Source organism: Aspergillus welwitschiae (genome assembly GCF_003344945.1).
Source record: "Aspergillus welwitschiae strain CBS 139.54b unplaced genomic scaffold BDQ94scaffold_26, whole genome shotgun sequence".
In the NCBI taxonomy this organism is placed as follows: Eukaryota; Fungi; Ascomycota; class Eurotiomycetes; order Eurotiales; family Aspergillaceae; genus Aspergillus; species Aspergillus welwitschiae.
This window is the reverse complement of record NW_020798720.1, coordinates 122,154-146,233: the sequence shown is the minus strand read 5'-3', so window position 1 is coordinate 146,233 and position 24,080 is coordinate 122,154. Positions and strand designations below refer to the sequence as shown.

At 49.3% G+C, this 24,080-nt stretch overlaps 4 protein-coding genes across 4 annotated transcripts; 2 read left to right on the top strand and 2 right to left on the bottom strand.

The window, feature by feature from the left end:
* Positions 1–123: 123 nt before the first annotated feature.
* Positions 124–6,984, top strand: BDQ94DRAFT_172418 (uncharacterized protein; the record flags this gene model as incomplete). The annotated part of the gene is made up of 4 exons (XM_026771955.1): positions 124–243; positions 305–896; positions 2,102–3,335; positions 3,393–6,984. 4 exons carry the CDS (start codon positions 124–126, stop codon positions 6,982–6,984), a joined length of 5,538 nt encoding a protein of 1,845 aa, XP_026623996.1.
* Positions 6,985–8,454: 1,470 nt separating this feature from the next.
* BDQ94DRAFT_147827 (FAD binding domain-containing protein) lies at positions 8,455–10,700 on the bottom strand. The gene is made up of 3 exons (XM_026767084.1): positions 9,922–10,700; positions 9,554–9,841; positions 8,455–9,488 (listed from the first exon to the last, which is right to left on the bottom strand). Exons 1-3 carry the CDS (start codon positions 10,570–10,572, stop codon positions 8,571–8,573), a joined length of 1,857 nt encoding a protein of 618 aa, XP_026623995.1. The 5' UTR covers positions 10,573–10,700; the 3' UTR covers positions 8,455–8,570.
* A 2,251-nt stretch (positions 10,701–12,951) lies between these two features.
* Positions 12,952–21,008, top strand: BDQ94DRAFT_160873 (MOSC domain protein; the record flags this gene model as incomplete). The annotated part of the gene is made up of 16 exons (XM_026769274.1): positions 12,952–13,199; positions 13,603–14,782; positions 14,873–14,891; positions 14,955–15,049; position 15,115; positions 16,540–16,930; positions 16,981–17,078; positions 17,127–17,294; positions 17,349–17,373; positions 17,451–18,038; positions 18,092–18,281; positions 18,348–19,368; positions 19,417–19,904; positions 19,935–20,030; positions 20,061–20,541; positions 20,572–21,008. 16 exons carry the CDS (start codon positions 12,952–12,954, stop codon positions 21,006–21,008), a joined length of 5,526 nt encoding a protein of 1,841 aa, XP_026623994.1.
* A 919-nt stretch (positions 21,009–21,927) lies between these two features.
* On the bottom strand, positions 21,928–23,631 carry BDQ94DRAFT_172413 (MFS general substrate transporter; the record flags this gene model as incomplete). The annotated part of the gene is made up of 5 exons (XM_026771954.1): positions 21,928–21,974; positions 22,032–22,205; positions 22,307–23,164; positions 23,228–23,473; positions 23,541–23,631. 5 exons carry the CDS (start codon positions 23,629–23,631, stop codon positions 21,928–21,930), a joined length of 1,416 nt encoding a protein of 471 aa, XP_026623993.1.
* Positions 23,632–24,080: the final 449 nt, after the last annotated feature.

Sequence of the window (24,080 nt, the reverse complement as noted above, 5' to 3'; positions counted from 1 at the left end):
CGTAAGCCGTTGTCTGATATAAATTGAATGTCCTACTATATATGCCTTAACGACACAAGGTCAATTGATTTAACAACTCATGACTGACTATTTCATAAAACCTCCTTCCTCCCCTCGTAAAACATGGATTCCTCTACGTCCGAATTTACCCTCCCACTTCACAATAAGCTCGCCATTGTCACGGGCGCATCCCGCGGCATCGGAGCCAGCATCGCATGGGAACTTGCACGTCGCGGCGCAAATGTAAGCCATTATATATACTTCGCAATCTCATCTTTTCCAAGAAATTGCTAAAGCATCCTAGGTCTGCATGACCTACGTCTCTCCCACCAGCGCCCAAGCCATAACCGACCTCCGCACAAAAATCACCCAACTTCCCCACGCTCCTAGAACATGGACCATCCAAGCCGACCTCTCCACACCCACCGGCGCCTCGGATCTAATCTCCCAACTCAAAACCCAAACCACCCCAACTCCCCTCAAAATCGACATTCTAGTCAACAACGCTGGCATCGAAATCGTCAACCACCTTACTGAAACCACCATAGAAGACTACGACAAAGTCTTCAACCTCAACGTCCGTGGTACCATGCTCATGACGCAGGCCGTGCTGCCGTATCTCCCACCTGAGGGTCATGGCCGGATAATCAATTTGAGTTCGGTTGGTGCGCGGTACGGTTTCAAGGGGATAAGTCTGTATATTGCGTCCAAGGCGGCGATTGAGGGATTCACGCGCGCTTGGGCGGCGGAGTTGGGTGGAAATGGGACAACGGTTAACGCTGTGGCGCCGGGGCCGGTGCCGAGTGACCTGCTGGATAGGATTCCGAAGGAGATTGTGGAGGCGCAGAAGGCTACCACGCCGGTGGAGCAGAGGTTGGGGTCCGTGGGGGAAATTGGTAGTGTTGTGGCTTGGTTGGCGGGGAGGGATGCTTCGTGGGTTACTGGGCAGGTTATTTGTGCAAGTGGGGGGTGGGCGATGTATTAATTTGTGGTGTGCAGAGGGAGTTGTTGGTCAGGCTAAGTTTCATTGAATTGTTGATGGTAGAGAAAGCTGTGATATATTGCTGGTAGTCACATTTGCCATCAAAATACTTATTTCGCGCCTGTCATATTTGGCTATGTTCAAGGCAGGTGACTTGCGGGACAAACTATACTACAAGTTCCTTGCTGTCGCTTCCTCCTCACAACCATCCTACTTCACAATATCTTCTGCATTACGCTAGATAATCCGTCACTCTACACGAAGTAGAGGTGAACAAGCAGAGAAACTAAAAGGGCCTCGGCCCGATAACCTGCATAACGAATATCCTATTTCTACAGAGTGATATTGTACCTCCATTTCCATATTATGCTAACGCCTCTTCTGATCATCAGACAGATTCAATACCGAAAACCACACACCCTTCTCGTGATCCAGCGAGATTGATCGAAGGCACCTTCAGAAGCCCCATGGCGACTTATGGGCTGACTTGACTATTGACTCCGCATTTCCCTTGAGCAATTTTTCAACTGGACGATCCTATGTGAGACTAGCTGATGATTCTTGAATAAGACGAGACCGACGCACTTGTGTTGCAGCCAAGAGCCTGATGTCGGAAATGGCGTCACAACTTACTCTGTATTGCCGATAACGTTGAAATGGTAAGTATTGCAGTGCAAGGAATGGGGTGGGGAGTATATAACAATCGCCACTCAGGGGATTGTGGACCTACTATGGAGTAGATCGCTTACGATTGAACCGCCATACAAATTCATGGACTGTGACCAGCTACCCGCTACTTCTATTGGCTCCTTCACTCCTATTCGCTCATAATCCGATGAGACATTTGTTGAGGTGCTGCCGAAACATCTAGTCGCTCTGATTGGTGCTATAGAAGATTCAGCGCCGATCTCGTTCGGCTGACAGCTTAGTTCATTGAGTGGTGGGACCCTCGTGCGCTAAATCACTCAGCCTCGCCTACCCCTCGATACGATCAACAATGGATCTATTCTGCTTCCCTGCATCTATTGTCAATGATCCCCACACATTACTCCCTTGCAGACGAAAGAATATTGATAAAACCTTCTATACAGCAACTCATCTAACATCTTCCCCATGCAGAGGATATGACTGTGGTGACCCGTCCTCCTCGCGACCGTCATGGCTTCAGGATCGCCATTATTTGTGCTCTTCCCCGGGAAGCAGATGCAGTGATCGCGCTTTTTGACCATCACTGGGAGGATACCGAGGAAGTGTACAGCAAAGCTTCAGGAGATCCCAATGCGTACACTACTGGTGTTATCGGCGCGCACAATGTTGTGGTCGCGCATATGCCGCATATGGGCAAGGTTAGCGCGGCTGGGGTAGCTATGGGTCTGCGCACCAGCTTTCCAAGCATTGAACTTGCCTTGGTCGTAGGAATCTGCGGTGGGATCCCAATGGATCCCCATAGACAGCGGGATATCTTTCTTGGGGACGTGGTCCTCAGCCAAGCAGTGGTGGAGTACGATTTTGGACGACAGTATCCAAGTGGCTTCGAGCCAAAGCACGCCCAGACTGAGGGGGCTGGAGGCGGTGTACCTCCCTTATCTATCCAATCTATTCTGCGAAAGCTGGAAACCGACCACCATCATCAACGCCTCGAGGAAGAAGCGAGCACCTGGCTTCAGACGCTGCAGCACCGGCCTAAGTACCAGTATCCTGGTGGTGAGTCGGACCGGCTCTTCCAACCATCATATCTTCACCGTCACCGTGATCCATCCACCTGTAGCGAGTGCTCTGACAAAAATGTATGCGCCGATGCGATCAGAGCTTCCTGCAGTGAGCTCGGGTGTGACGAGCATAATCTGGCGCGTAGGGAAAGGACTGTTACATGTTCGGAAACCCCGGAAGGCTCAGACCGAGCCAAAACAGGGCCTTCGCTAGCTATTCACCTGGGTCGGATGGGCTCTGGCAGTACCGTCATGAAGTCTGGTAAGCACCGTGACGAACTCGCCCAGCGCGAAGGAATCATTGGTCTGGAAATGGAAGGCGCCGGTGTCTGCAGCTTCTTCCCCAGCCTCGTCATCAAAGGCGTCTGCGACTACGCAGATTCGCACAAGAACAAGCTTTGGCAGGATTACGCAGCAGCCACAGCGGCTTCGTGCACAAAAGCGTTTTTACAGCATTGGGCAACAGACGCCATGAGTACGACTGTCAATACAGCTGCTGGCAGCTGCAGGAGCTCTACGGCCGTGTTCATGATGGACATTCGTAGAGATGACAGATTTGTTGGTCGAAATGAGGTGATGGAAACAATGCGAGTCAAATTGAGCACAGAAAGTCGCTTCGCGCTTGTGGGCCTTGGGGGTATGGGGTAAGCTAACATTTAAATCGGGGATCATGCTGCAATAAGACTAATGAAGCGGAACAGAAAAACCCGAATTGCCGTCGAGTATGCCCTTCACTTCCAGAACTCAGACGTTTCGGTGTTCTGGATACACGCGTCGACAAAGGCGCGATTTCTGCAAGCGTACGATAAAATCGCCCAAAAGGTCTCTATTGTCGGGTACAAAGCCAGCGATCGAGACAGTGCATACATGGTCACCGAGTGGTTTGAAAGCGATGCGAGCAGGCGGTGGCTCATTGTACTTGACAATGCCGACGACCACAGCGTGTGGTATGGATCAGATCGCCTAGCGGACCTGCTGCCACGCTCTGGCAACGGGTCCATACTGCTAACGACGCGTGACAAACGTGTTGGACTCGACTTTGCCGGATCGCCATCCAGATTAGTATTGTTGGACGGTCTGGATACTCCTCATGGTCAAGAGCTTCTGGCCAGCAAGTTGGAAAGCCAGCAAGACCCGGACGCTGCGAAAGACTTAGTTGAGGAGCTTTCAGGTGTCCCTCTCGCCATTGTTCAGGCCGCGGCATTTATGCAGCATAATGGTATTGATGCAAATGAGTATCTGCACATGTATCGTGAAAGTCCACAGTGGAAGATGGACCTGCTGAGCGAGGAGTTCGAGGATGGTATCCGGGATAAGGGTAGTAACAAGAATCCAATCGCGACGACATGGTTCATCTCCTTTGAATACATCGACCGCACATTCCCTATTGCCGGTGAATTACTCAGAAGAATGTCCCTTCTTGAGTCACAGGCGATTCCCATATTTCTCGTTGTCGAGTCAGATAAGCTCTCGCCAGACCTCGTTAAGGCTTTGGGAACATTGCAGGCTTTTTCATTGATTACCCCCAGAGCGTCCAAGGCGGGAACGACCAAAGCCGACGCCAAATATGACATGCACCGATTAGTGCGGCTAGCCATGCATAAATGGCTGGGTCAAAATGACCAACTGGGGCAATGGACAGCGACGACGCTCAAGATTGTGAGTAAGAAATTCCCAAGCTTTGACGAACTGGGATGGCGAGTCGCGGATAGCTGTGTTGCCTGCATGCCACACGCAGTTGCACTTCTGCAGTCCGATATAATACAGTGCACTGGTGGGGAAGATATCCCACCGCCATTTATTTCCCAAAAGGAACTTAAAGACCATGCACCTAAGACCATCCCATGTGGTGATTGCGCTGCAGCTCTGATGCAGAAGCTGATGAGGACTTGCTCCACATCCCAGCGCCTCCATGACGCGGTCAGATGGTCGATGCAGGCCTTCGTATTAAGAGAGTGGATTTTTGGCATGCAGCAGGAATGCACTATCCAAGCTATGATAGAGGCTGCAGCGGCTTTGTATGCGAAGAATGAAACAAAGGAAGCAAAAGAGCTGGGAAGTAAGGCACTGGAATATCTTGACGAGATTCATCCCAGTCCGGCCCTGCAGGCGTATAAATATGAAGTCCTTGGCTTCCTTCGAATAGAAACCGGGACGCTAGTTGGGGTTCATGATTATTTCCTTCAGGCACTGCAAACCCGTCTTGAGATATACCCTTCTGACCATCCTCTTGTGCTCGCGTCCAAATCCCTTCTTGCCATGTCCTACATTTGGGAGGGTCTATATACAGAAGCAGAAGCAGTCCTGAAGGAGACGCTTTCCAGATACGAACAGGCTTATGGGCCAATGAGCTCACCTGCACTAACTGACAAGCTTAACTTGTCCTGGGTATACCGAGTATCAGGGAGAGTGGAGGAAGCCTTGGAATTGAATGCAGAGATCTCGAAAGCGCATCCCGGCGGCGGTGAACACCAGGAGAATGGTGAAATTATGACCATGGTTCACTCTGGGGGCCTCCTACAGGATCTAGGCAGGCCAGCTGCTGCTGTTGATGTGTTTCACAAAGCTCTGGCACTGATGCAAGATTCACAGACAGCAGGTTCTCCCTTACAAATCGACACGATCACGGGATTGACTCAAGCATTGGTCACCCTAAAACGATATGCGGAAGCTGAGCCTCTCTTGGTTCAGCTACTGAAGTCTTACATCCGACAGGCGGGTGATCAGGAGCTGACCGTTGTCATGATGAGGAAACTGGCTGAGTTTTATGAGGAATGGGATATGTGCCTAGCGGCGCAGCCCCTTAGGACAAAGGTCGCACAAATTAACCAGCGTCGTCTAGGCCGTGAGAGTGTACCCGCTTGTCTGAGTCAGTACGAGCTCGGATTGAATCTCGTCAAGCAAGGACGGCATGCTGAGGCAATGCCAAACCTGTATACTAAGCTTGAGTACCCTTTTGAGGCTGAGGATGTGAACCACAGGGACAACCTTGACCGCATGATAAACATCGCAGATGGATTTGCGGACTGCGGGATTGACCGGTGCGAATATCTTCGCGTGGCAGAGCGTATGGCACGCGATGCTGTGCGGCTGGTCAGACCACGAGCTAAGACCCTGCCATATGTAGCCCAGTCGGGCTTCCGGACGCTTGGCTTTGTCTATAGAGTGCTTGGAAAGGTTGCCGAAGCAGAAGAACAGTATCAGGAAGCGCTGAACATACTTCGTGGGCGCAGCCAGATGAAATGGCTGGAATCGGTTGTAATGGTCCGGTGCTCATCAGTTTCCCTTCAGCAAGGGCGATACTCTGCCGCCTTAAGCATGGCTAATGAGGCGGCGGGGAAGCTGCAGAGGCAAGCAGAGCCTCGTGAAGATATCTTGGCACGCTGCCGCACGAACCTTGCTTTGGCCTATATGGAAATGGGGCGATATCGCTCGGCGGGCTCGCTTGTGGTTGACATTTTGAGCAAGGAGTACGAAGATGCCTGGGACATCGAGAAGGCCACTGTGTCCTCTCTCCTCAGGACAGTATCTATTATTGAAGATGTTGCCATGGTATTGAGCAGAGCAGGATGCTGGCAACAATCACAGCATATTTACGAGAAGACGAAATCTATCTTAGCTCAGTTGCTAGGGACGATGGACATGCGTACACTGTGGACCTCTTTGCGTCTCCGAGATACGCTTAATTTACAGGGCAACTTTATGGATGCGTTGGTCCTTAGTCTTGAGTGCAAAGACCGCTACTTGCAACGAGTGCGACAGGATACCGTGCCCGAGCGGATGATGATAGCTCAACTGGATATTGGGCTTGCTCGGGCATACGAGGGATTAGGAGATCACACGACGGCAGAAGCACTTTCACGCCAGGCGTTGAAGACGATTACCGATAGTACTGACGAGAATAGTCCAGAGTCAGTTCGTGCCTCGGCTATTCTGGCTAGTATTCTTATATCGCAGGGCGGCCCTAAATTGATGAAGGGTAGTGCTATGCAACGTCGTGCTGTGGAGACGTGGACTATGTTGACGGAGGAGAATTCTTTACCAGCTCTCGAGGCCATAGAAGCGGTCGCTCGGACATGTGAAATTCAGGGCGATAAGGATCAGCTTAATGTTTGGAGGGAAAAGGCTTCGTCGGTAAAAGAAAGTTTTGAAGATAGTTTGAGTGAAGAGGAAGAGGACAGGATTGAGTATTTGGTGGGACAGGTATTTGAGAAATGGGCTGAGAATGGCGAGGGGGTTATCAAGGAGATCGATCGGCGGAGAACGAAGGTGTTTACGATGATGTTGCCATAGATTCAAGTTAAGTATCGGTTAGCTTAGTTGTCTGGATTGGCTCAGATGGACGGTGCCATTTCATAGTGTAGTTATCATAAAATTTATCTGATAGGGCCCTTTAACCTGCGAGAACTTGCACCATGAAGTATTCAAAATGGTTGGCTTGTTTTCATCAGAGAATCAAAGATAATAGATACTAGCAGTTCTATATTTAATTCTAATCTTCAACTTATATCTTTGCACGTGCCACTCCAAGAGAATCAGTAGTCCCCACATCTTGCATGACTAAATGGCCAAGGTCCTGCGTATTAACAAAGACCCGGTTTGTCTGCGAAAGATCCGTGATCCCAACCAACCTCATGGCCATCTCGAGCTCAGCTTGTAGAACTTCAAATTAAATCCAAAGTCAACACTATCCATGTAACCTACGGAGTATGAAATCGACTCACTGTCAATCAAATGCTTAGGCCCATTCTACCCGTAAGCAAGATAGTAAAGAAAAGACCGCCCACTAGCACTGCCTTCGCTCCTAAGCAGAGTGCTTTCAGTATATAAGTGCCACGATGGACTCCCCCATCAACGTACACTTTTACCTAATTGAAGATTGACGGTAGATGGAATCGCAACTCGAGTAATGTAAGCAGCCCTGGAGGAGAAGTGTCGTGGTTTCGGCCTCCATGACTGCTTTAAGTCTAAGATCACTTCTGTATCCAATTAGAATAAAGATAGTGGCCAATTAACCTCAATACAATCCCACTCACACCGAGAGAGATATGAGGAAGAGGGCTTTTGCGTTTTCTTCATGAAGATGAACCACTTATTCACATGCTGTTCATTCAAAGCTGAAGCCTACCAGTAAAATCTCGCATTCTGTTGTGTTTTCGATATTCATTGTTATCCACCACCGCATAACTGTATTGTAAGAAATTACTAGAGGCAGGCGATCAGCGTCCAGCGATCTAGCGTCATGCATAACGGCCGAGCCCTCCGAGTCTGGTAGCCGATCTAATCGCCACATACAGATCAAAAAGCAATTCTCTTTACTGGAAAGCAGTGCGTGACCAGCGATGATCGTCATTTGAGATGCATGTTGCCACTTTGTTGCATATGCAAAGGGGTCATTTCGGGCTTCTCACCTTTTTCTGGTTGATTTACCGTCGGTAACCGATGATCGTTTTCAGCTCGGCCTGTGGATGTATTTGCTTTTGAATATGTTTTAGTGGAGAGTATTCGATGAATACTTTCATGCTCTTGGCAGGCATCAGAACGGACTATATATTGCTGATGCTGAGGGGTTTTGTAATCCGGTATTACCTTTAGTTATTAGCTCTTATTCAGCTGGGCTTATTTGTATCACAAATCATAGGAATAAGATCATGATGTTTTAGTTAGGATCTTATCATGTACCACTCTTATTTTAAATATCATAGCATAAAGTTATTCAGGTCAGCTTCATGTTTATGATGATACATTATCTACATAAAATATGCACTACTTATTTCAATGTTGGTCTCTGATGGAATAGGTGATTAAAAGGTTCTCTTTGTAGATTCCTTATTTAAAGTATCTCTTATGTAACTCTCATTTCAACTTTGTGTATAGCATTACAGCCTTGCTGCCACGGCATCATGCTCACTTGCTGGCACGATTGCCTCAAAATATATATCCAAAGCCGTAGCACTCTCTCCTCCATCAGTGAGCTCCAGGATACATCCAACGTACCCGTCGGGCCGAACGACGACTATACCACCCTTTTTTACATCGAAGCCCATCTTGACGTGAGCGTTCTCCTCTGCAGCTTCGCCTCTCTGAGACAACTCACGATCATCTGCGTAAACTTGGTACCTATAGCAGGCGAAATAGTCCGGAAGGCAGTCCTGAATTTCAATCTTTGACCGAGGTGCATGAAAAACAAGCGAAAAGGTGAAAAACGGGGAGTGGGGGTTGTGTCTTCCTTCGTACGAGGTATCAAGATCCTTTCGCTGATATCGGCGAAAGATGCTACCCTTGGACTGCAAATGTTCAGCGAGAGCGAATATGGCCTTCAAGGTGAGTACAGGCTTTCCTGCGAAGATATAAATCCGGTAGCTGCCGTTGAAGGGAATTTCCTGTTCCAAGTAGACAGGATTGGCATCGATGACTCTCGTTACGGTTGCGGTAGGCAAACTGTGACCAAGACGCAGAGCTGTTGTGTTGTTGGTTGAAGAAGTTGTTGAAGGCCAAGTCAAGCTGTTCGCTGGATACTCAACGCCGTAGCCACTTGTCAAGAGTGAGTTCTGCTTGAATACCTGGACGAACTTAGAGCTCGGAGCAACGTTGTTCTCGCCAGCGGGTCGTGAAGAGCTGAATAAGTTCGCGTATGTCGCATCAAACTCAATCAACTTTGCTGCTGCACGCTTCCGTTCCTCCTCATAAGTTTTCAAAATGGAGTGGCGGAGAAAGCCAGCTTCGACCAGGTGCAGTTTCCACGCAAGATTGTGTGCATCTAGGAAACCGTAGTTCATCCCCTGACCAGCTTTGGGCTACAGGGAGGAGTGCTGTTAATTTAAACATTGCAGCTATCATCTGGATGTTTGTAAGTGCTTACACTGTGCGTATGGCATGCGTCCCCTCCGATAAAAACTCGCTCATCGAGAGAGTATCTTGAGGCAAACCCTTGTCCGATTCGGTATGCGGAGTGCCAATCCACTGCCTCCCATTCCACTTTATACGGAGCAAGAATATCATTTGCCGCCTGCTGGATTTTTGGCACTGTCGCAAATGCGACAGGTTCTTGTCCATTCTTGGGAAAGACCTGGACATAAATACGAACTCGGTTATTTCCTTGAGGAATTATCATAGCGGAGCCTTTGGATGAGCGGACTGTCGTTTTCATCTAGTAAGTTTCATTGTTAGTTGGTGGTTTCAACGAGCCAAAATGCGTGTATCCACATTGCAAGAAGGATGAATATGTACCTGAATGTCCAGAAAGTCGCTCTTGACCACCCCGTCAATAACACTCCACACATGCATCGTTGGATCTTTCGACAACATCGGCACCCGAAGAAGATCTCTCACCCGGCTTCGCGCTCCATCTGCACCGAATAAGTATTTTGTTCTTACAGTCGAACTTTCTCTCCCGTCCACACTGACGAGGTCCACGACCAGTGGGTGATCGGATTGCTCTCCGCAAGTGTCTTTCCGAAACCCTGCAATAGTCCAGGACCTCTCGATCTCGAGTCCCCACTCCTTCAAATCATCCAAGAATATCTTCTCAATCCGGCCTTGATGTAAGATGGTAGAAAATGGATATCGTGTGTCAATGTACTCGGGATAACTCTTCGAAGTTCCCGTGCGTTGAATACCGGTCCCATCCTTGGAAGCATCCCAGAATGCAACCTCGTAGATTCGGCCTGGATTATAAGACATGATGGCTCGTTTCAGTCCCAGATTCTGCAACACATCGAGAGTCCGTGCCTGAATTCCATCGGCGCGCCCAATCTCTGTCGGCCCGGGCCGCTGGTCAATGTGCTTGATCTTGTAAGGCCCTAAGCGCAAGAGGCATGCTGAGAGCATGAGCCCTACAGGGCCGGCGCCTACAATAACGATATCGTAGCACTCGGTCATGACTTGTTGTTTCTTTGCGGTTGTTATCGGCCTTTCAACGTCTTGGTAGATGAATGGCTTCCGTATGAGAGAGAGCCCAAGGACATTGAGAGTAACTGGAACCGGAATCGGTTCTTTGGCTTGCTCTGATGTGGAGAGACACCGAAAAAGCAACGAACTGCTACAGGCCATCAGATAAAATAGTGCGAGGACTTTTGCTTGCCACTGGCTTCCAGAATATGTGGGCCACGTGCTGCAAGGAAACCTCCGGTTGAAGCAGTATCACCACACATGATTAATCGAACGCACATGCTTCTCGCCTCCCAAACCCCGGCTCTTCAGGATTGTGACTCGAGGTGCAGCGCTAACACGTCGATGACGTGTCAACACGTTCAGCTACGATCGATGATCTACGGCCCGAGGAGGGCCACGCCACTAGCTTTAACCTACTGTAATCGATGCCGTGTGCGGGTGATGCGGTACGACACTGCTTATCATTTACAAGCTAGCATATCGATCGGGGTAAAGGAAGTCTACAATGGCACGGCTACACCTGACACCTTCATCTGACCGTGTCAATTGACCGGTGCCGTATCAAGTAAAGTGTGGAACTCAAAGATGATGTTCTACCTTTCCGAGCTAGCCTCTCATCTAAAGAGACCTGAATCATTATTCCTCACCCTTGCTGACGCGAGGGGAGAGCGCTCCGAGGATCTTCGAGAAGAGGCTTCAGTGGCTTCAAGAGCAAGAAGGCGGTCACTCATACAGTTGGTGTCGTGTTTCAGCACGAAATTCGGCCCGGGTTCACCGGTACCTTGTGCTCTCCTTCATTCTTATCTTTCAAGTACAATACTAATGCATCGATACTCAAACAAATACAATAGCCAGATCAAGATGGGAAGTCTTGCGAGCGCCGCTTTCATGCAACTAAAATTGGTGGCAAATTGACGAGCGTCATATCATTAGTATACTAACTTGCAATTACACAATGCCAAGGAAGTTTCAGTGTTTGCTTTTTTTCAGCCCTTCTTCCCTTCCCCACAAGCATGCATGATGCATGATGCATCAGCTGAGATGTAAGATGGCAAATCTCTCCAATCTACACTGTATTCCGAAAGATAGCCCGCAATACATTTCCAAGGATGGCTTATAAATTTAGTCCGGGAACAGTATGCCAGGCCAGTAGCCCAAGGCATCGTGGAGCTTCAGTATTCCTGTCAGATTGCTTCATCATCTTTAGTATCTCCTCCGTCATTATTCTTAGATCTCACAATTTGCACAGCATGCGTCCCACCGCTGTCAACGGCGAACCATCTAAAGTTCCGCCCAACTTAGCTATGATTAAAAGCATCAATCCAAACTACACAGGGTTCGACTATATCTCCTGGTATCTTGGCAATGCCCGTCAAGCAGCCACCTACTTCGTCGCGCACTTTGGCTTCCGGGTATTTGCATACAGCGGACCAGAAACCGGATCGCACCTGACGACTTCCTATGTTGTTGCTAACGGGAACGCTCGCTTTATGCTGACTGCCCCAATAACTGGGCCACACATCCCCTCCGACAAGTATGTGTCCGAAAAGGACCGCAGTCTGTTGAGTGAGATTCAAGCGCACTTGATCAAGCACGGCGACGGAGTCAAGGATATTGCCTTTCAGGTTGACGATGTCAGAGGCGTGTGGGAGCATGCAGTCCAGAATGGGGCAGTTTCTATTCAGAAACCAACTTTACTCACTGATGAAGAGGACGGGGAAGTTCTCTGTGCGACAATCAAGACTTATGGCGATACAGCTCACACTCTGATCAATCGGTCAAATTACCGAGGAGTTTTCCTTCCCGGATTTAGACCTATAAATGATATGAATGCTCTGAATGAGCTACTTCCCAAGGTGGATCTGATTGAAATTGATCACTGCGTTGGGAACCAACCTTGGGATGGTCTTGACGGGATTGTCAAATAGTAGGCAGTTTCATTCTACCCTTTTCTCTTTTCTGTTATTTCGACGCGTCCACAGCCCTTGCTCATCACCGTGTTAGTTACGAAGGTGCTTTAAACTTCCACCGGTATTGGTCTGTGGACGACAAAGATATGTGTTCGGACTATTCGGCCATGCGATCAGTCGTTGTAGCATCTCCTGACAGTGTGATCAAAATGCCGATGAACGAGCCAGCCACCGGTTTGAAGAAATCTCAAATTGAAGAGTGAGTCGCAACATCCCCGGACAGTATCAATCATACGATATAATTAGTGCTCATACATTTTCTAGATTTGTGGACTACTACGGAGGAGCAGGCTGTCAGCATATCGCTTTCCGAACCAACAACATCATTGAAGCCGTTGAAAGCCTTACACAACGCGGTGTAAGCTTTCTTTCAGTCCCTAGCAACTATTACGTCAACATGCGTGAGCGACTAGCTATGAAAAACGTCAAAATTGCCGAAGACATCACCCTTCTGCAGAAATATAATATTCTTATCGACTTCGATGAAGGAGGATATCTTTTGCAGATCTTTACGAAGCACGTGGGTGACTGTCCTACTGTCTTCATGGAAATTATTCAGAGAGAGAATTTTGATGGGTTTGGAGCTGGAAACTTTAAGAGTCTGTTCGAAGCTTTTGAGAGGGAACAGGCATTGCGCGGAAATCTGTGATTACATCTGTTACTTGCTGTGCTGAGCTCCAGCATTGCTGCTGGCGCGAGAAGTGAATAAAATTAGGCTAGCCGGGGTATGCTGATGGAAGAGTAGAAAGCAAGGGTAATGACACATCTGACCAACATTCAGGCATTAACTCGTAATTGATGGAATGGGAAATCCACATGTCTCGCAAGGATAACAGCAACCTGTTGCATTCTCAATCCAGCCCATCGCGGACCCACCATCGGCATCTTCCGACACCGGCCCGACTGATAATCTGATAATCACTGCCGATGCCATTTTCAGGAACGATTTTTATCATCTACTCATTCAGCACTATAATCACCTATCTGAACCAAATACTTACTATCATAACTCACTATCTACCACACCAATGCTAGACTCCTTCCCTAGCATCACCACCACCTTTCAATATGGTCTAATATCCCCCCAAACCACCCTCCTCTCCATCATCCTTCCCATCCTCCTCTTCCTTATTCTCCTTCTCCCCTACCTCAACCCCACACCTCCGCCCCCAAAAGGCTGCCGCAGACTGGGTCTCTCTCCTTCCCAGCGCTCCAACCTGCACGATGAATACTCACCCAAATACGCCCACGGCGTTCCCAGCACCGCCACAGACCCCGACACCGGGCTCTCAGCATGGCGCATCAAAGCACTCTTCACGTACCCGATTAAGAGCTGCGGGGGAGTGGAGCTCGAGGCAGCAGATGTTATAGAGACGGGGTTGAAATATGATCGGTTGTTCTGTTTTGCGGAGTTTTTCCCTTCACCACAACCTACTACCACCAATACATCAACCTCAACCAACAACCGAGAAGAGAATAATGGAACCTGGACAGCCCGCACCCTCCGAGACCGTGACTTCCGACAGCTGGCCCTCCTCCGTCCAGAGATCTGGATTCCAGATCAATCCTCACCTACATATTCTCCTACAAACCCAGAAACACTCTCCAACGGTGTTTTACTTGTCTACTACCCCCTCCCACCATCTCGCAACCCCTTAGTTACCTTGTTAAGAACCCTACACATCCTCCCATCCCAATCATCCTTCACCATCCCCCTCGATCCCCCACCACATTCTTTAACTGATTTCCCCCTAACCCCTGTCAAAATCTGGAAAGACATCCCCCTCGCACACAACTACTCCCACCTCCTCCCACAATCCCTAAAGGATCTCCTAACATACGATACTACCCTCCCACCCCACCAACGGAGACAACTCTCCCTCTTCCGCGCAAGCCACATCCACAGACGAGAAATCTACCGCAACGCTCCTCGTAAAGAAAAGATAGGCTTCCAGCCCGTGACTGGCTTCGCAGACGCGTATCCAATCCATTTACTCAACATGGCGAGCGTGAGGGATGTTGCGGCCAACTGTGCCGATGAGATCCCCGAGTTGAGTGTGAGAAGGTTCAGGGCGAATGTGATTGTTCAGGGGCCGGGGAAGTTCGTGGAGGATGAGTGGAAGAGGATAGTTGTTGGTGGTTCCTCTGAGGATGCGGATGGGGTGGAAATCTACACAGCATGCCGCACTATACGGTGTAAACTGCCCAATGTAGATCCTGATACTGGGGTGCGACATTCCAGGGAGCCGGATCGCACGTTAAAGAGATACCGACGGATTGATGCGGGAGATTTGACGAATGCGTGTTTGGGGATGCAGTGTGTTCCTGCTGTTAGAGGTATTATCATCTTCTTTGTCGCTTTATTTTGGGATTTTGGATGAAGCTAACTGTTTGGGATAGAATTCACGCTGCGGGTTAATGATCCTATTACGGTATTGGAGACGGGTGAGCATTGTTATATCAAGATGCTGGCGCCGGGGGAGAAGGTTGAGGGAGTGTGATTAATCATTGTACTATTTGTTCAGCTGTTGATAATATTGTATCACTATTGTATTAGTAGAGTATTTTGCTTGACATGTTTATATCTATTATTGCGAATATTCATGTTGTAACAATGGGAGATACAATGTGAGACCTGTGTTGTAATCAGTACTCCATCCCTAATACTTAGGGCCATTCTAGATGCAATAACGCTTTTCTACTATGAAATCCCTCTGTACGGCGTACTTCTTCAACATTCATCTTATTCCTGCTCCCCCCATAACATCATCGAATCTCTTACCTTTCAAAAATCATAGACCGGCATAGAATCAATGAGTCTCCACAATTAACCCTCTACATTCATTCCAAGATCATCCCCCCGCGAGTAATTACTTCCCTAGCAACAAAAATCTGGGCTTCTCGGAGCTCCATCGCACCCGACTTGAAGGAGTATCTCGAACTCTTGCCGCGTCTGCGGAGGTACGTTTGTCAATGGACCCCAAATCAAAGAACTCGTCCCGTATGCAAAAGCAGGGGCAAAGGGGTCTTTGTAACGTCTTCAAAAGTCATCATAACATCTATAAGACAAATAAAAAGGGAAAAAGAAAAATACATACAACAGAAGGGATTCGCTGGTGGTCACCCACCCAACTACTAACCTCCCGGCGTGTGGCTTGAGTACGGCTGAGCGGACGGGAAGCCCTATTTTCCACACCCTGTGGTCGTATGTGCTAGATCAAAATAGGAGATGAAATATAACGGCAAGGGCTAATAATACGTAATGCTGGCGGACGGTGAAGAAGTACTGAACCAGCTTCAGCACGCCGAGCTGGTGCACTTCGCCTGCCATGGATTCTCGGATCCGCATGGCCCTTTGAAATGTCACCTGCTCCTGTAAAAGGATACCGCTGGGTCCGGGGAAGTGGATGAGTAGACTCACGGTGATTCCCTTGGAGCTTACGGGTCGATGCGCAGTACAAACTAAATGTTCGTCGAAGAGCAATCTGTCAACTCCACCAGCTCACCCTTCAACCACTGGATTGGTAGAGTCAAGCTGTAGACTTTCACTTTTCGTAGAGATGTTGATAACATTGTACTACTATTGCATTAGTAGAGTTCTTTGTGTGGCATTTCTCTTTATGTGCTCCTATATGTACTTGTCCTTCTATAATGGCCGTGGCTTTTCTCTGCTGGACGCCGCCGCTTTAATGAGGGTACTCAGGGCCTGATCAGTGAGAAGTCATCTGTTCTCTGAGCTACTCACTCGCCCTTATTTTTGCAGCCTTGCGAGATAATTTCACGTGATGTCCATGTATGGACTTGTTTATCTGGCAGACGGAGCAAAATCCACAGTCTCGTGCCCCTCCGCTGGCTCATACATCAAATCCCATCTTCGATGCTGCATAGTAGGCCGCCCCCTGCCGTGGAATAGTGCCTCAAGCAGCCTTGTTCTGATTTGCATGCTCACGTGCACTCAGTATGGTTGATCCGATCGGCCTTGTAGGCTCTGTCATGGGCATCGTCCAGGTATGTGGTAAGTTGATATCTGTGTGCTATGATTACCGCATGGGCGTCCGGGATGCGCCCAGAGATATCTCTCGGATTCTGGACGAGGTCGTCAGTGTTGGGAGCATCGCACAGCAACTGGTGAAGGTCATTGAGTCCGACGGTGCCCCGTCTTTACCGTCTTTACAGGCGATGGGTGGGCATGATGGCACTCTCCGCAGGTGCTTGGTCGAATTGCAGGACCTGAATGCAACTTTGAAACTGGGGAAAGCCTCCAGTTTGGGGCGTGCTCTGGCGTGGCCGTTGCCACGTGCAGACGCGGAAAAAGGTTTGCAAGTCCTTGCGGCTATCAAGAGCACGCTGCAATTAGCACTGGCTGCTGATAATACGTGAGTGGTTTGTTACCGACTACCCTTGACTTTTCTGACAGTTCGTCCAGCCAAAACATGATGGAAGTATCAAACCTCACCCGGTTGTTGCCGAGTGTTGAGAAGAAGATTACTAGACTCTCAGAGTGTGTGGCTCAATCTGACAAGGGTAAGATGAGATTCACAGAGTTGATAAGACCGCTATTAACAGTCTTAGATCTACTCGCTGAGCTTCTCAACCAGCTGGGTGGACGCAGCCAATCAGCCAAGCAAAAGCAAGAGTACCGAAAATGTGCACCGGCTACTGGTGACTGGCTATTGAACACAGCGCAATACATGAAATGGAAGACCAATCCCAACAATCTCTTGTGGATCAAGGGAGCTGGTAAATGACGCCCTCAGTTCTGAGCTTCATCGACCACTGATCACCCTGCTCTAGCTGGCTGTGGTAAGACTGTCCTATGGTACGTAAACTCCCTATCGAATCAAGTCTACGAGTGTCTCTGTGCACATGTTGAATTGATGCGCTGACAACTAGCAGTTCGAGGATCATTAAGGATCTTCAGGACCACTGTGGTGGAGAGCAAAGTAGCAGCCTCTGTTATTTCTTCATGGATGCATCGGAAGAAAGAGGGGTCGACATCAACCGCGTGTATGGATCCTTCATCAGGCAGCTGATGCATCAAGGGGCAACAATTCCTCGCTATCTTCCGAGAAGGAGGATGATGTATGGCAGTCTATGCGGCGAACAGCAGTCAGTTTCATTGAAAGAGCTAGTGGGAGTCCTCTTATTGCAATTTGAGCATAATTACATTGTTCTCGATGGTCTCGACGAATGCGAAGAATACCTCCAGGACGGATTTCCTGGGATTACGGATTTCATCAAGAAGATGATGAAGCAGACAAAAGGACAACGGCACTTGATTGTGTTTGGCCGAAACTTGGAGCAGCTTCGAAATACTTTCGAAAGCCTTAAAATCTCCACCGTTACGATTGATGGCTTGACAGTGAATCTTGATATGCAGACAGCACTGCGACACCAGTTTTCGCATCAGGCCAAATTTTCCCGGTGGCCAATATCAATGAAGAAGAAGGTTGAGCAGTCTCTCTTGGCCCAAGCCAATGGATCGTGCGTAATCAGCTTTGAACAATAGTACTGCTGAATGGCTGACTCCTTTTCAGATTCCGTTGGACGGACTGCCAGCTGCAGACACTGCGACGCTGCGCGACACCACAGGCGGTACAAAAAGCTCTCAAGGATCTACCAAAGTCACTGGAGGAACACTACACCATGGCAATTAGCAAATTAGATGAGAGCAATCGCATGTCCGTGAAGAACCTCTTACGCTGGGTAGCCTTTGCTCTTCGGCCGGTGAGTGGTCATCACATTAGGAAGTCAAAAATCATTAAAATCATTCCCACTCTGACGCATCTGCAGCTATCTCTCGATGAGATCACAAGCGCCATAGCTATTAATGCCGATCGTGAGCATACTCCTTTCATTGACGAGGATTTAGAACTTCTCGACCCAGAAAGCTTCATTGATTCCTGCTCCAGTCTTGTCTCGACGTACTGCGGTGGGGACGAAACGAAAGGCACCCAGGATGTGTATATCAAACTAGCCCATTTCACCGTTCGGGAGTTCCTCACTTCTAGAGCAATCTTGGGAGGCACATGCTTCGACTTTTCCATGGATATCAGATTGTCTCACGCCTTCCTAGCTAGCTGTAGCCTTGCGTACTTTCACCATGCGGTTCAGTCTGCTGCCGGCAACCTCTGGATGTATCATCCGCTGGCACGCTATGCAGGGCACTTTTGGTATGAGCATAAGGAACTTTCTCAAGGCGCTTGGCAATCCTTTGAATTAGAGTCTATCTTACTCGATCTGTTTGACGAAGATGGGCCTTATTTCAGGCTGTGGAGCAAAGTGGCAAATGTTGACCGACCATGGCTGCCGGATGAATTGAGCAACACCAATGACTGTACAGCACTATATTACTCTTCCTACTGTGGCTTGACACGGGTGGTGAAAGCACTTCTCGACAAAGGTGCGTCGCCAAATGTCTCTGGCGGCTTGTACTACCGTCCATTACAAGCAGGCGCATGCATGGGCCACCTGGAAATAGTGCACTTACTGATAGAGGCAACTGCTGAAGTCAATGCAAAAGGCGGTGCTCTGAGTACGGCGCTTGGTGCAGCAGCTGCCCAAGGTCATTTAGATGTTGCTGTCACGTTGCTAGAAGCTGGTGCCAATGTCAACTACCCGAATCCAAGGGTTTTCAGTGGCCAAAGGTCGGATCCTTTATTTCTCGCTGTTGCGAGAGGCCATCTACCTGTCTGTGAGGTTCTACTCAATTACGGAGCGGAGGACTACCACCACTTCAAAGGAGACCCTCCATCAGCCCTAGTGGTTGCAGTTTGTAGTGGTCGTCTTGATATCGTGAAAACATTGCTGGGGTGTGAGCGCATCACAACCGCAAGGAGCATGAAGCACCGGAAACCAGCAGTCATTAGGTCCGTCCAGAGTGGCATCACTGCCGCACAGTATCAGGCCGCGGCTGGCGGCCACGTTGAGATATTGCGCGAGTTACTAGCCTATGAAATTACACCAGACGAAGCATTAAGATACGCAGCTCGGGCAGGTGACGAGAAGCTCGTGCGACAATGTCTAGACGAGGGTCTCAGCGTCGACAGCCACGCGCAAGTCTCGGATCACCCCATAGCTCTTCAGTCGGCGATAATAGGCGGTCATACTGCGATTGTGCATGAGCTGCTATCTCGCGGAGCAGATCCCAACTTAGAGTCAAGCTTTTCGACGCCTTTGCGAGCTGCGGTAGAAGCAGGGAATTTCGAACTCGCCCAAGTCTTGATCAATGCAGGCGCAAGAGTGGATTCCCATCGGTCTCTACGAAGCGCCCTATCTCAAAGAAGGAAAGATCTCGTTGATCTCCTCCTGCAAAACGGAGCAGATACACACCGGAGCTTACGAGATGCTGTTCATAATGCCGATCTTTGGGCCTTCCAGTTGCTCATGGACAGAGGAGCAGATATTCATCGCCAAGAGCCAGATGATGAAACCTCCCTATTGGGAGCGGCCGCATGGGGTGGTTCAGTCTTTATCGTAACACATTTGCTCGACAATGGATTGCAGGATCAGCTCAACCCTGGACCTGAAGACACGGCGCCTCTGCTTGATGCTGTTGCCGCCACTCGGCCACTCATTGTGGAGCTGCTGATCCAGCGCGGAGCTGATGTTAATACCTGCCCCCAGGTAGCCGACGAGCGTCGTCTCACAGGATCCCGCACTTCACCAGATGGTCTTCGCTGGTGGCCACCTGACCTAATATGCGAAACGGCACTGACACTGGCAGTCAAGGCCAACGATCGAGATATAGCCGAACTCTTGATGCGACATGGCGCAATGGTCACACCGAGTTCGCCCGACACAGTCGGCACACCTCTTTTGTACGCGGTAAGAGATCAAAATTCTGACCTTATCAGTGAACTACTGGACAGAGGTGCCGATCCCAATCAGAGAGGCACAATCGTGGAGGAGGGAAACCCATCGTTTCCCCTCCTCATTGCAGCGGAGAATGGTAACCCCGAAATTATCGACTTGCTCTTGGAAGGGGGTTCAATACTAGAAGATCAGGACACTGAAGGCTTCACTGCTTTGCACGTTGCGGCGGCCTGTCGCACATCGGACGGGCTCAAGTCACTCCTCCATAAACACGGTGCGAACATGAATACAAGGCTCTTGAACGGCAGTTTGCCAATCCACTCGGCTGCATCAATGGGCACCCCGGAAAATCTTGGGATATTACTCGATGCTGGCGCGGACATCAACGCTCTAAATGACAATGGTCGCACGCCCTTGCATTGCGCAGCAGACAATGGCAACTGGGAGATGATCGAAGCTGTCCTGGAACGAGGAGCTCTGGCGAATGTGAAGTCTCAAGATGACGGAGCCAATATAGCGGTGGACATGGCTTATTTGGCAAAGCGCGAATCAGTCTGGGCTTCTAGGACCTTCTCGGCTGACTGGGACGACGAGGGGATAGAGAGGCTGTTGCAGAGACTGAAAGAAGCGTCAGATTGAGTGATGACTCGAATATCCGGTGAGATGTGGCAGTAATCATGAACCTCAGATACATTCTACAATCTGGTATGTGCAATTGCTTGTAGACCACACTTTTAACTTAACTAGTCCGCCATATTAGATCCCTCTAGAAAACTTATATGTCTCCAAAAACCTCTAGAGAATAAAAGTTTTGTATTACAACTTTTCTATCGCTTCAATCAATTCAATCCTGATAATCTGATCGAGTCCGCTAAGTCAGATACCAGCTATACAGGTACTTCACCGTTTAAAGCAAAATAATACGGCCCGGAACGCCTCAGATCCCTCAACCCTCGCAGTAACAGTAATCACCTTAGAATCACTCAGCAACACCTGCTATGACATAGGAAGGTCTTCGCCGTAGCTAACACAACTAAAAGACAGCAACTAGCAACGCAAAGCAAAGCGAAGCGCTGTCACACAGAACAAAATGTAAACGAGTGCCGCAGCTGTCGAAACAGCTGCCGCAAACCACCATCCTCTCTGTTCGTTCATGATCTGTACCTTCTGTTTTGTGTGCCTTCCCTATTGACTCATACAGGGCGTGTGCAATTCCTTCTAACTACCCAGCGTCTTCAGCATCTATCTCCACGGCCTCGAGGCCTTTTTATATCAGTTGATTGTTGTTCCGTTGCTGTTATTGTAAAATTGCGCAGAAGATGGTAGGAATCTTTTACTGATCCCTCTGTTCAGTTCCTGCTCAGTGATCAGCTCAGGATGCTCAGGATATGTTCAGATTTACTCAACAAGCGCTGAAACGAAAAGAGAACGTCTCTGAGCTGTCTAGAAAATGAAGTACGTATGTTGTTCTAATTGTGTATAATATAACACCAACAATACAGTCTGAGACGAGTGATCTAAGTAGTACACCCCACCCAAATACTCGGGCACGTCTCAATCAACAAAATATAAAAGTCACCCCCGCCACCCCCATGCAGGCAGCACCTAGAGTACATACTATTAGAGCCGCACAAATGGAACATGATTCGTGCCATGACCTACCGAGAACGATATTCATATAAAAGTATCCCACCTTCTCAAACAGCCATCCAATAACAAATGGGCCCAGCATCAGACCGATATTGAACGAGATAGACACCAACGCAAAGCACCTCGCACGCCCACCATTGGGACCAAACATGGTGGGAGCATCTTTTTCAACTTCCTCCAGGAGGACTATTCACTGTTAGTATTTAACCTGTAAATCGCTTTTCCCTCGTGAAAAAAAAAAAGAAAAAAAAGAAAATAAAGAAAGAAATCGTAGTACTGTAACTTACAGCGCATGTGAAATGATCCGGCACCCTGAACCGATGGCATCACTAAGCCTATACCACATATGCACGCAATAAAGGCGACCTCTTCACCTGTCCGGCTCCCACTAGCCTGAGGGACCTCTCTGCCAGGTATGCCCAAGTAGCACATCAGAGGGCAGAGAAGAGCCCAACCGACCGCCGTTGGGTATCGTGTACCGACACGATCTCGGAGGTGGCCAACAAGGGGGGAGAAAAAGATTATAGGGACTTGGAGGGCAAAGAAAATCGCCCCGGCTGACGATGGGCCCCAATTAAAGGTATCCCGAAGATACACGGGCAAGGTAGCATTGAATGCTGCCCGTAGTGCAGCTTGGGACATCGTATTCAGAACGCCTGCCCACATTCCAGCATCTTGGAGCATTACTGTGTAGTAATTGCGATATTTCGTAGCTGCAGCGTTGTCAGACTTCTCCTCTGCTGCGGTATCTGAGCCAAATGAAGGCGATTGTGGCAGGAAGGGGGACGTTTCAGTCACAGTTTCCTCCATTTCATGACATAGCTTGCTGCGCTCGGCATGTCTGATTAAAGACGGTGAATCCAGTAAATGATGGTCGGGCTGGATGACAACAAAACGCGCAATCATGTCGAGAATCAGTAGAACCATTGGTAGAGACCAAGCTGGCCAGTATCCGAACCAGCCCAACAGAACGCCTCCAAGCATTGGTCCGCTGACCGTTCCCAAGGTTGCACAAGACATGCTCAGTCCCAACATTGCCCCAGCTCCAGCACTACCTGCGAGCTCGGTGAGCATGGTCGTACACGCGAGCCACGCAGCCGAGCCAGCAACAGCCTGCAGAATCCTTCCCAGGTATAGCACCCATGCTGGGCCATAAACACAATCAGCATTCGTAGCAGCAAGAAAGTGCGGCTAGGGGTGACGAATACATGTGGTGGTGATTGCAAACAGCGCAGTCCCAGCCAGGCAAAGCACAAGTGCCAGATAAAGCGGGATTTTCTGGTTTGGGATAGTGTCGAACAAAGCCGCGCAAGAAGGGGCAGCGATTATTGACGCCAGGCCGTGTAGACTGAGCAGGCTGTTGGTAGTAGCAGTGGTTTGGGAGGGGTCGTTGTGAAGGCGCTCTTCCAGCATATACGGGAGCATCGGCACGGGGAAACCGGCTAAAAGCGACTCTGTTCATTGGTATAATTAGAGGATGGGACAAGTTGTCAGCGGCAGTAAGCAGGTGTGTCTTCGTACCAGTAAACATGGCCAGGCACGCGGTCCCGATGATGAACTGGCTGGAAGATCTCCATCCCTTGGTGGTCGAGCGCTCTGCGGAGGCTGTCATGTTGCTCTGCAGATGTCGACAGGCAGCTGCCACGTCAAGACATCCCGTCCCTTTCTAAAAGACGGACGATACGTGGGCGTCGTCTCGCTCGAGATAGCTCCGGGTGGCTGCGCGTCATAATCCACGCAAAGGAATGTAAGGCACCTACTGTTGAAGTGCCCTGCAATGATCGGCAGGCCGCAGGAACACCCATCGGGTCAGATTGACCGAAGGCAGGAGGAGGTTCTGGGACATCGGAGTGTCTATGTGTATACCGCCTGGCCTACTCAATTGCAGTGGTCCGGGTCGACGGGTGGAGGAGACAGTTTGCAAGTCACTGAGCTATTGCTCTCGTTGGGGTTTGCGGTCATGTCAGCTGGGTCACCGGCATGCGGGCTGCAACAAAAGGACCAATTATGCGGGTGGCAATGCTGTGCTGCAATACACATGGACACTCGAGAAAGCCCGCT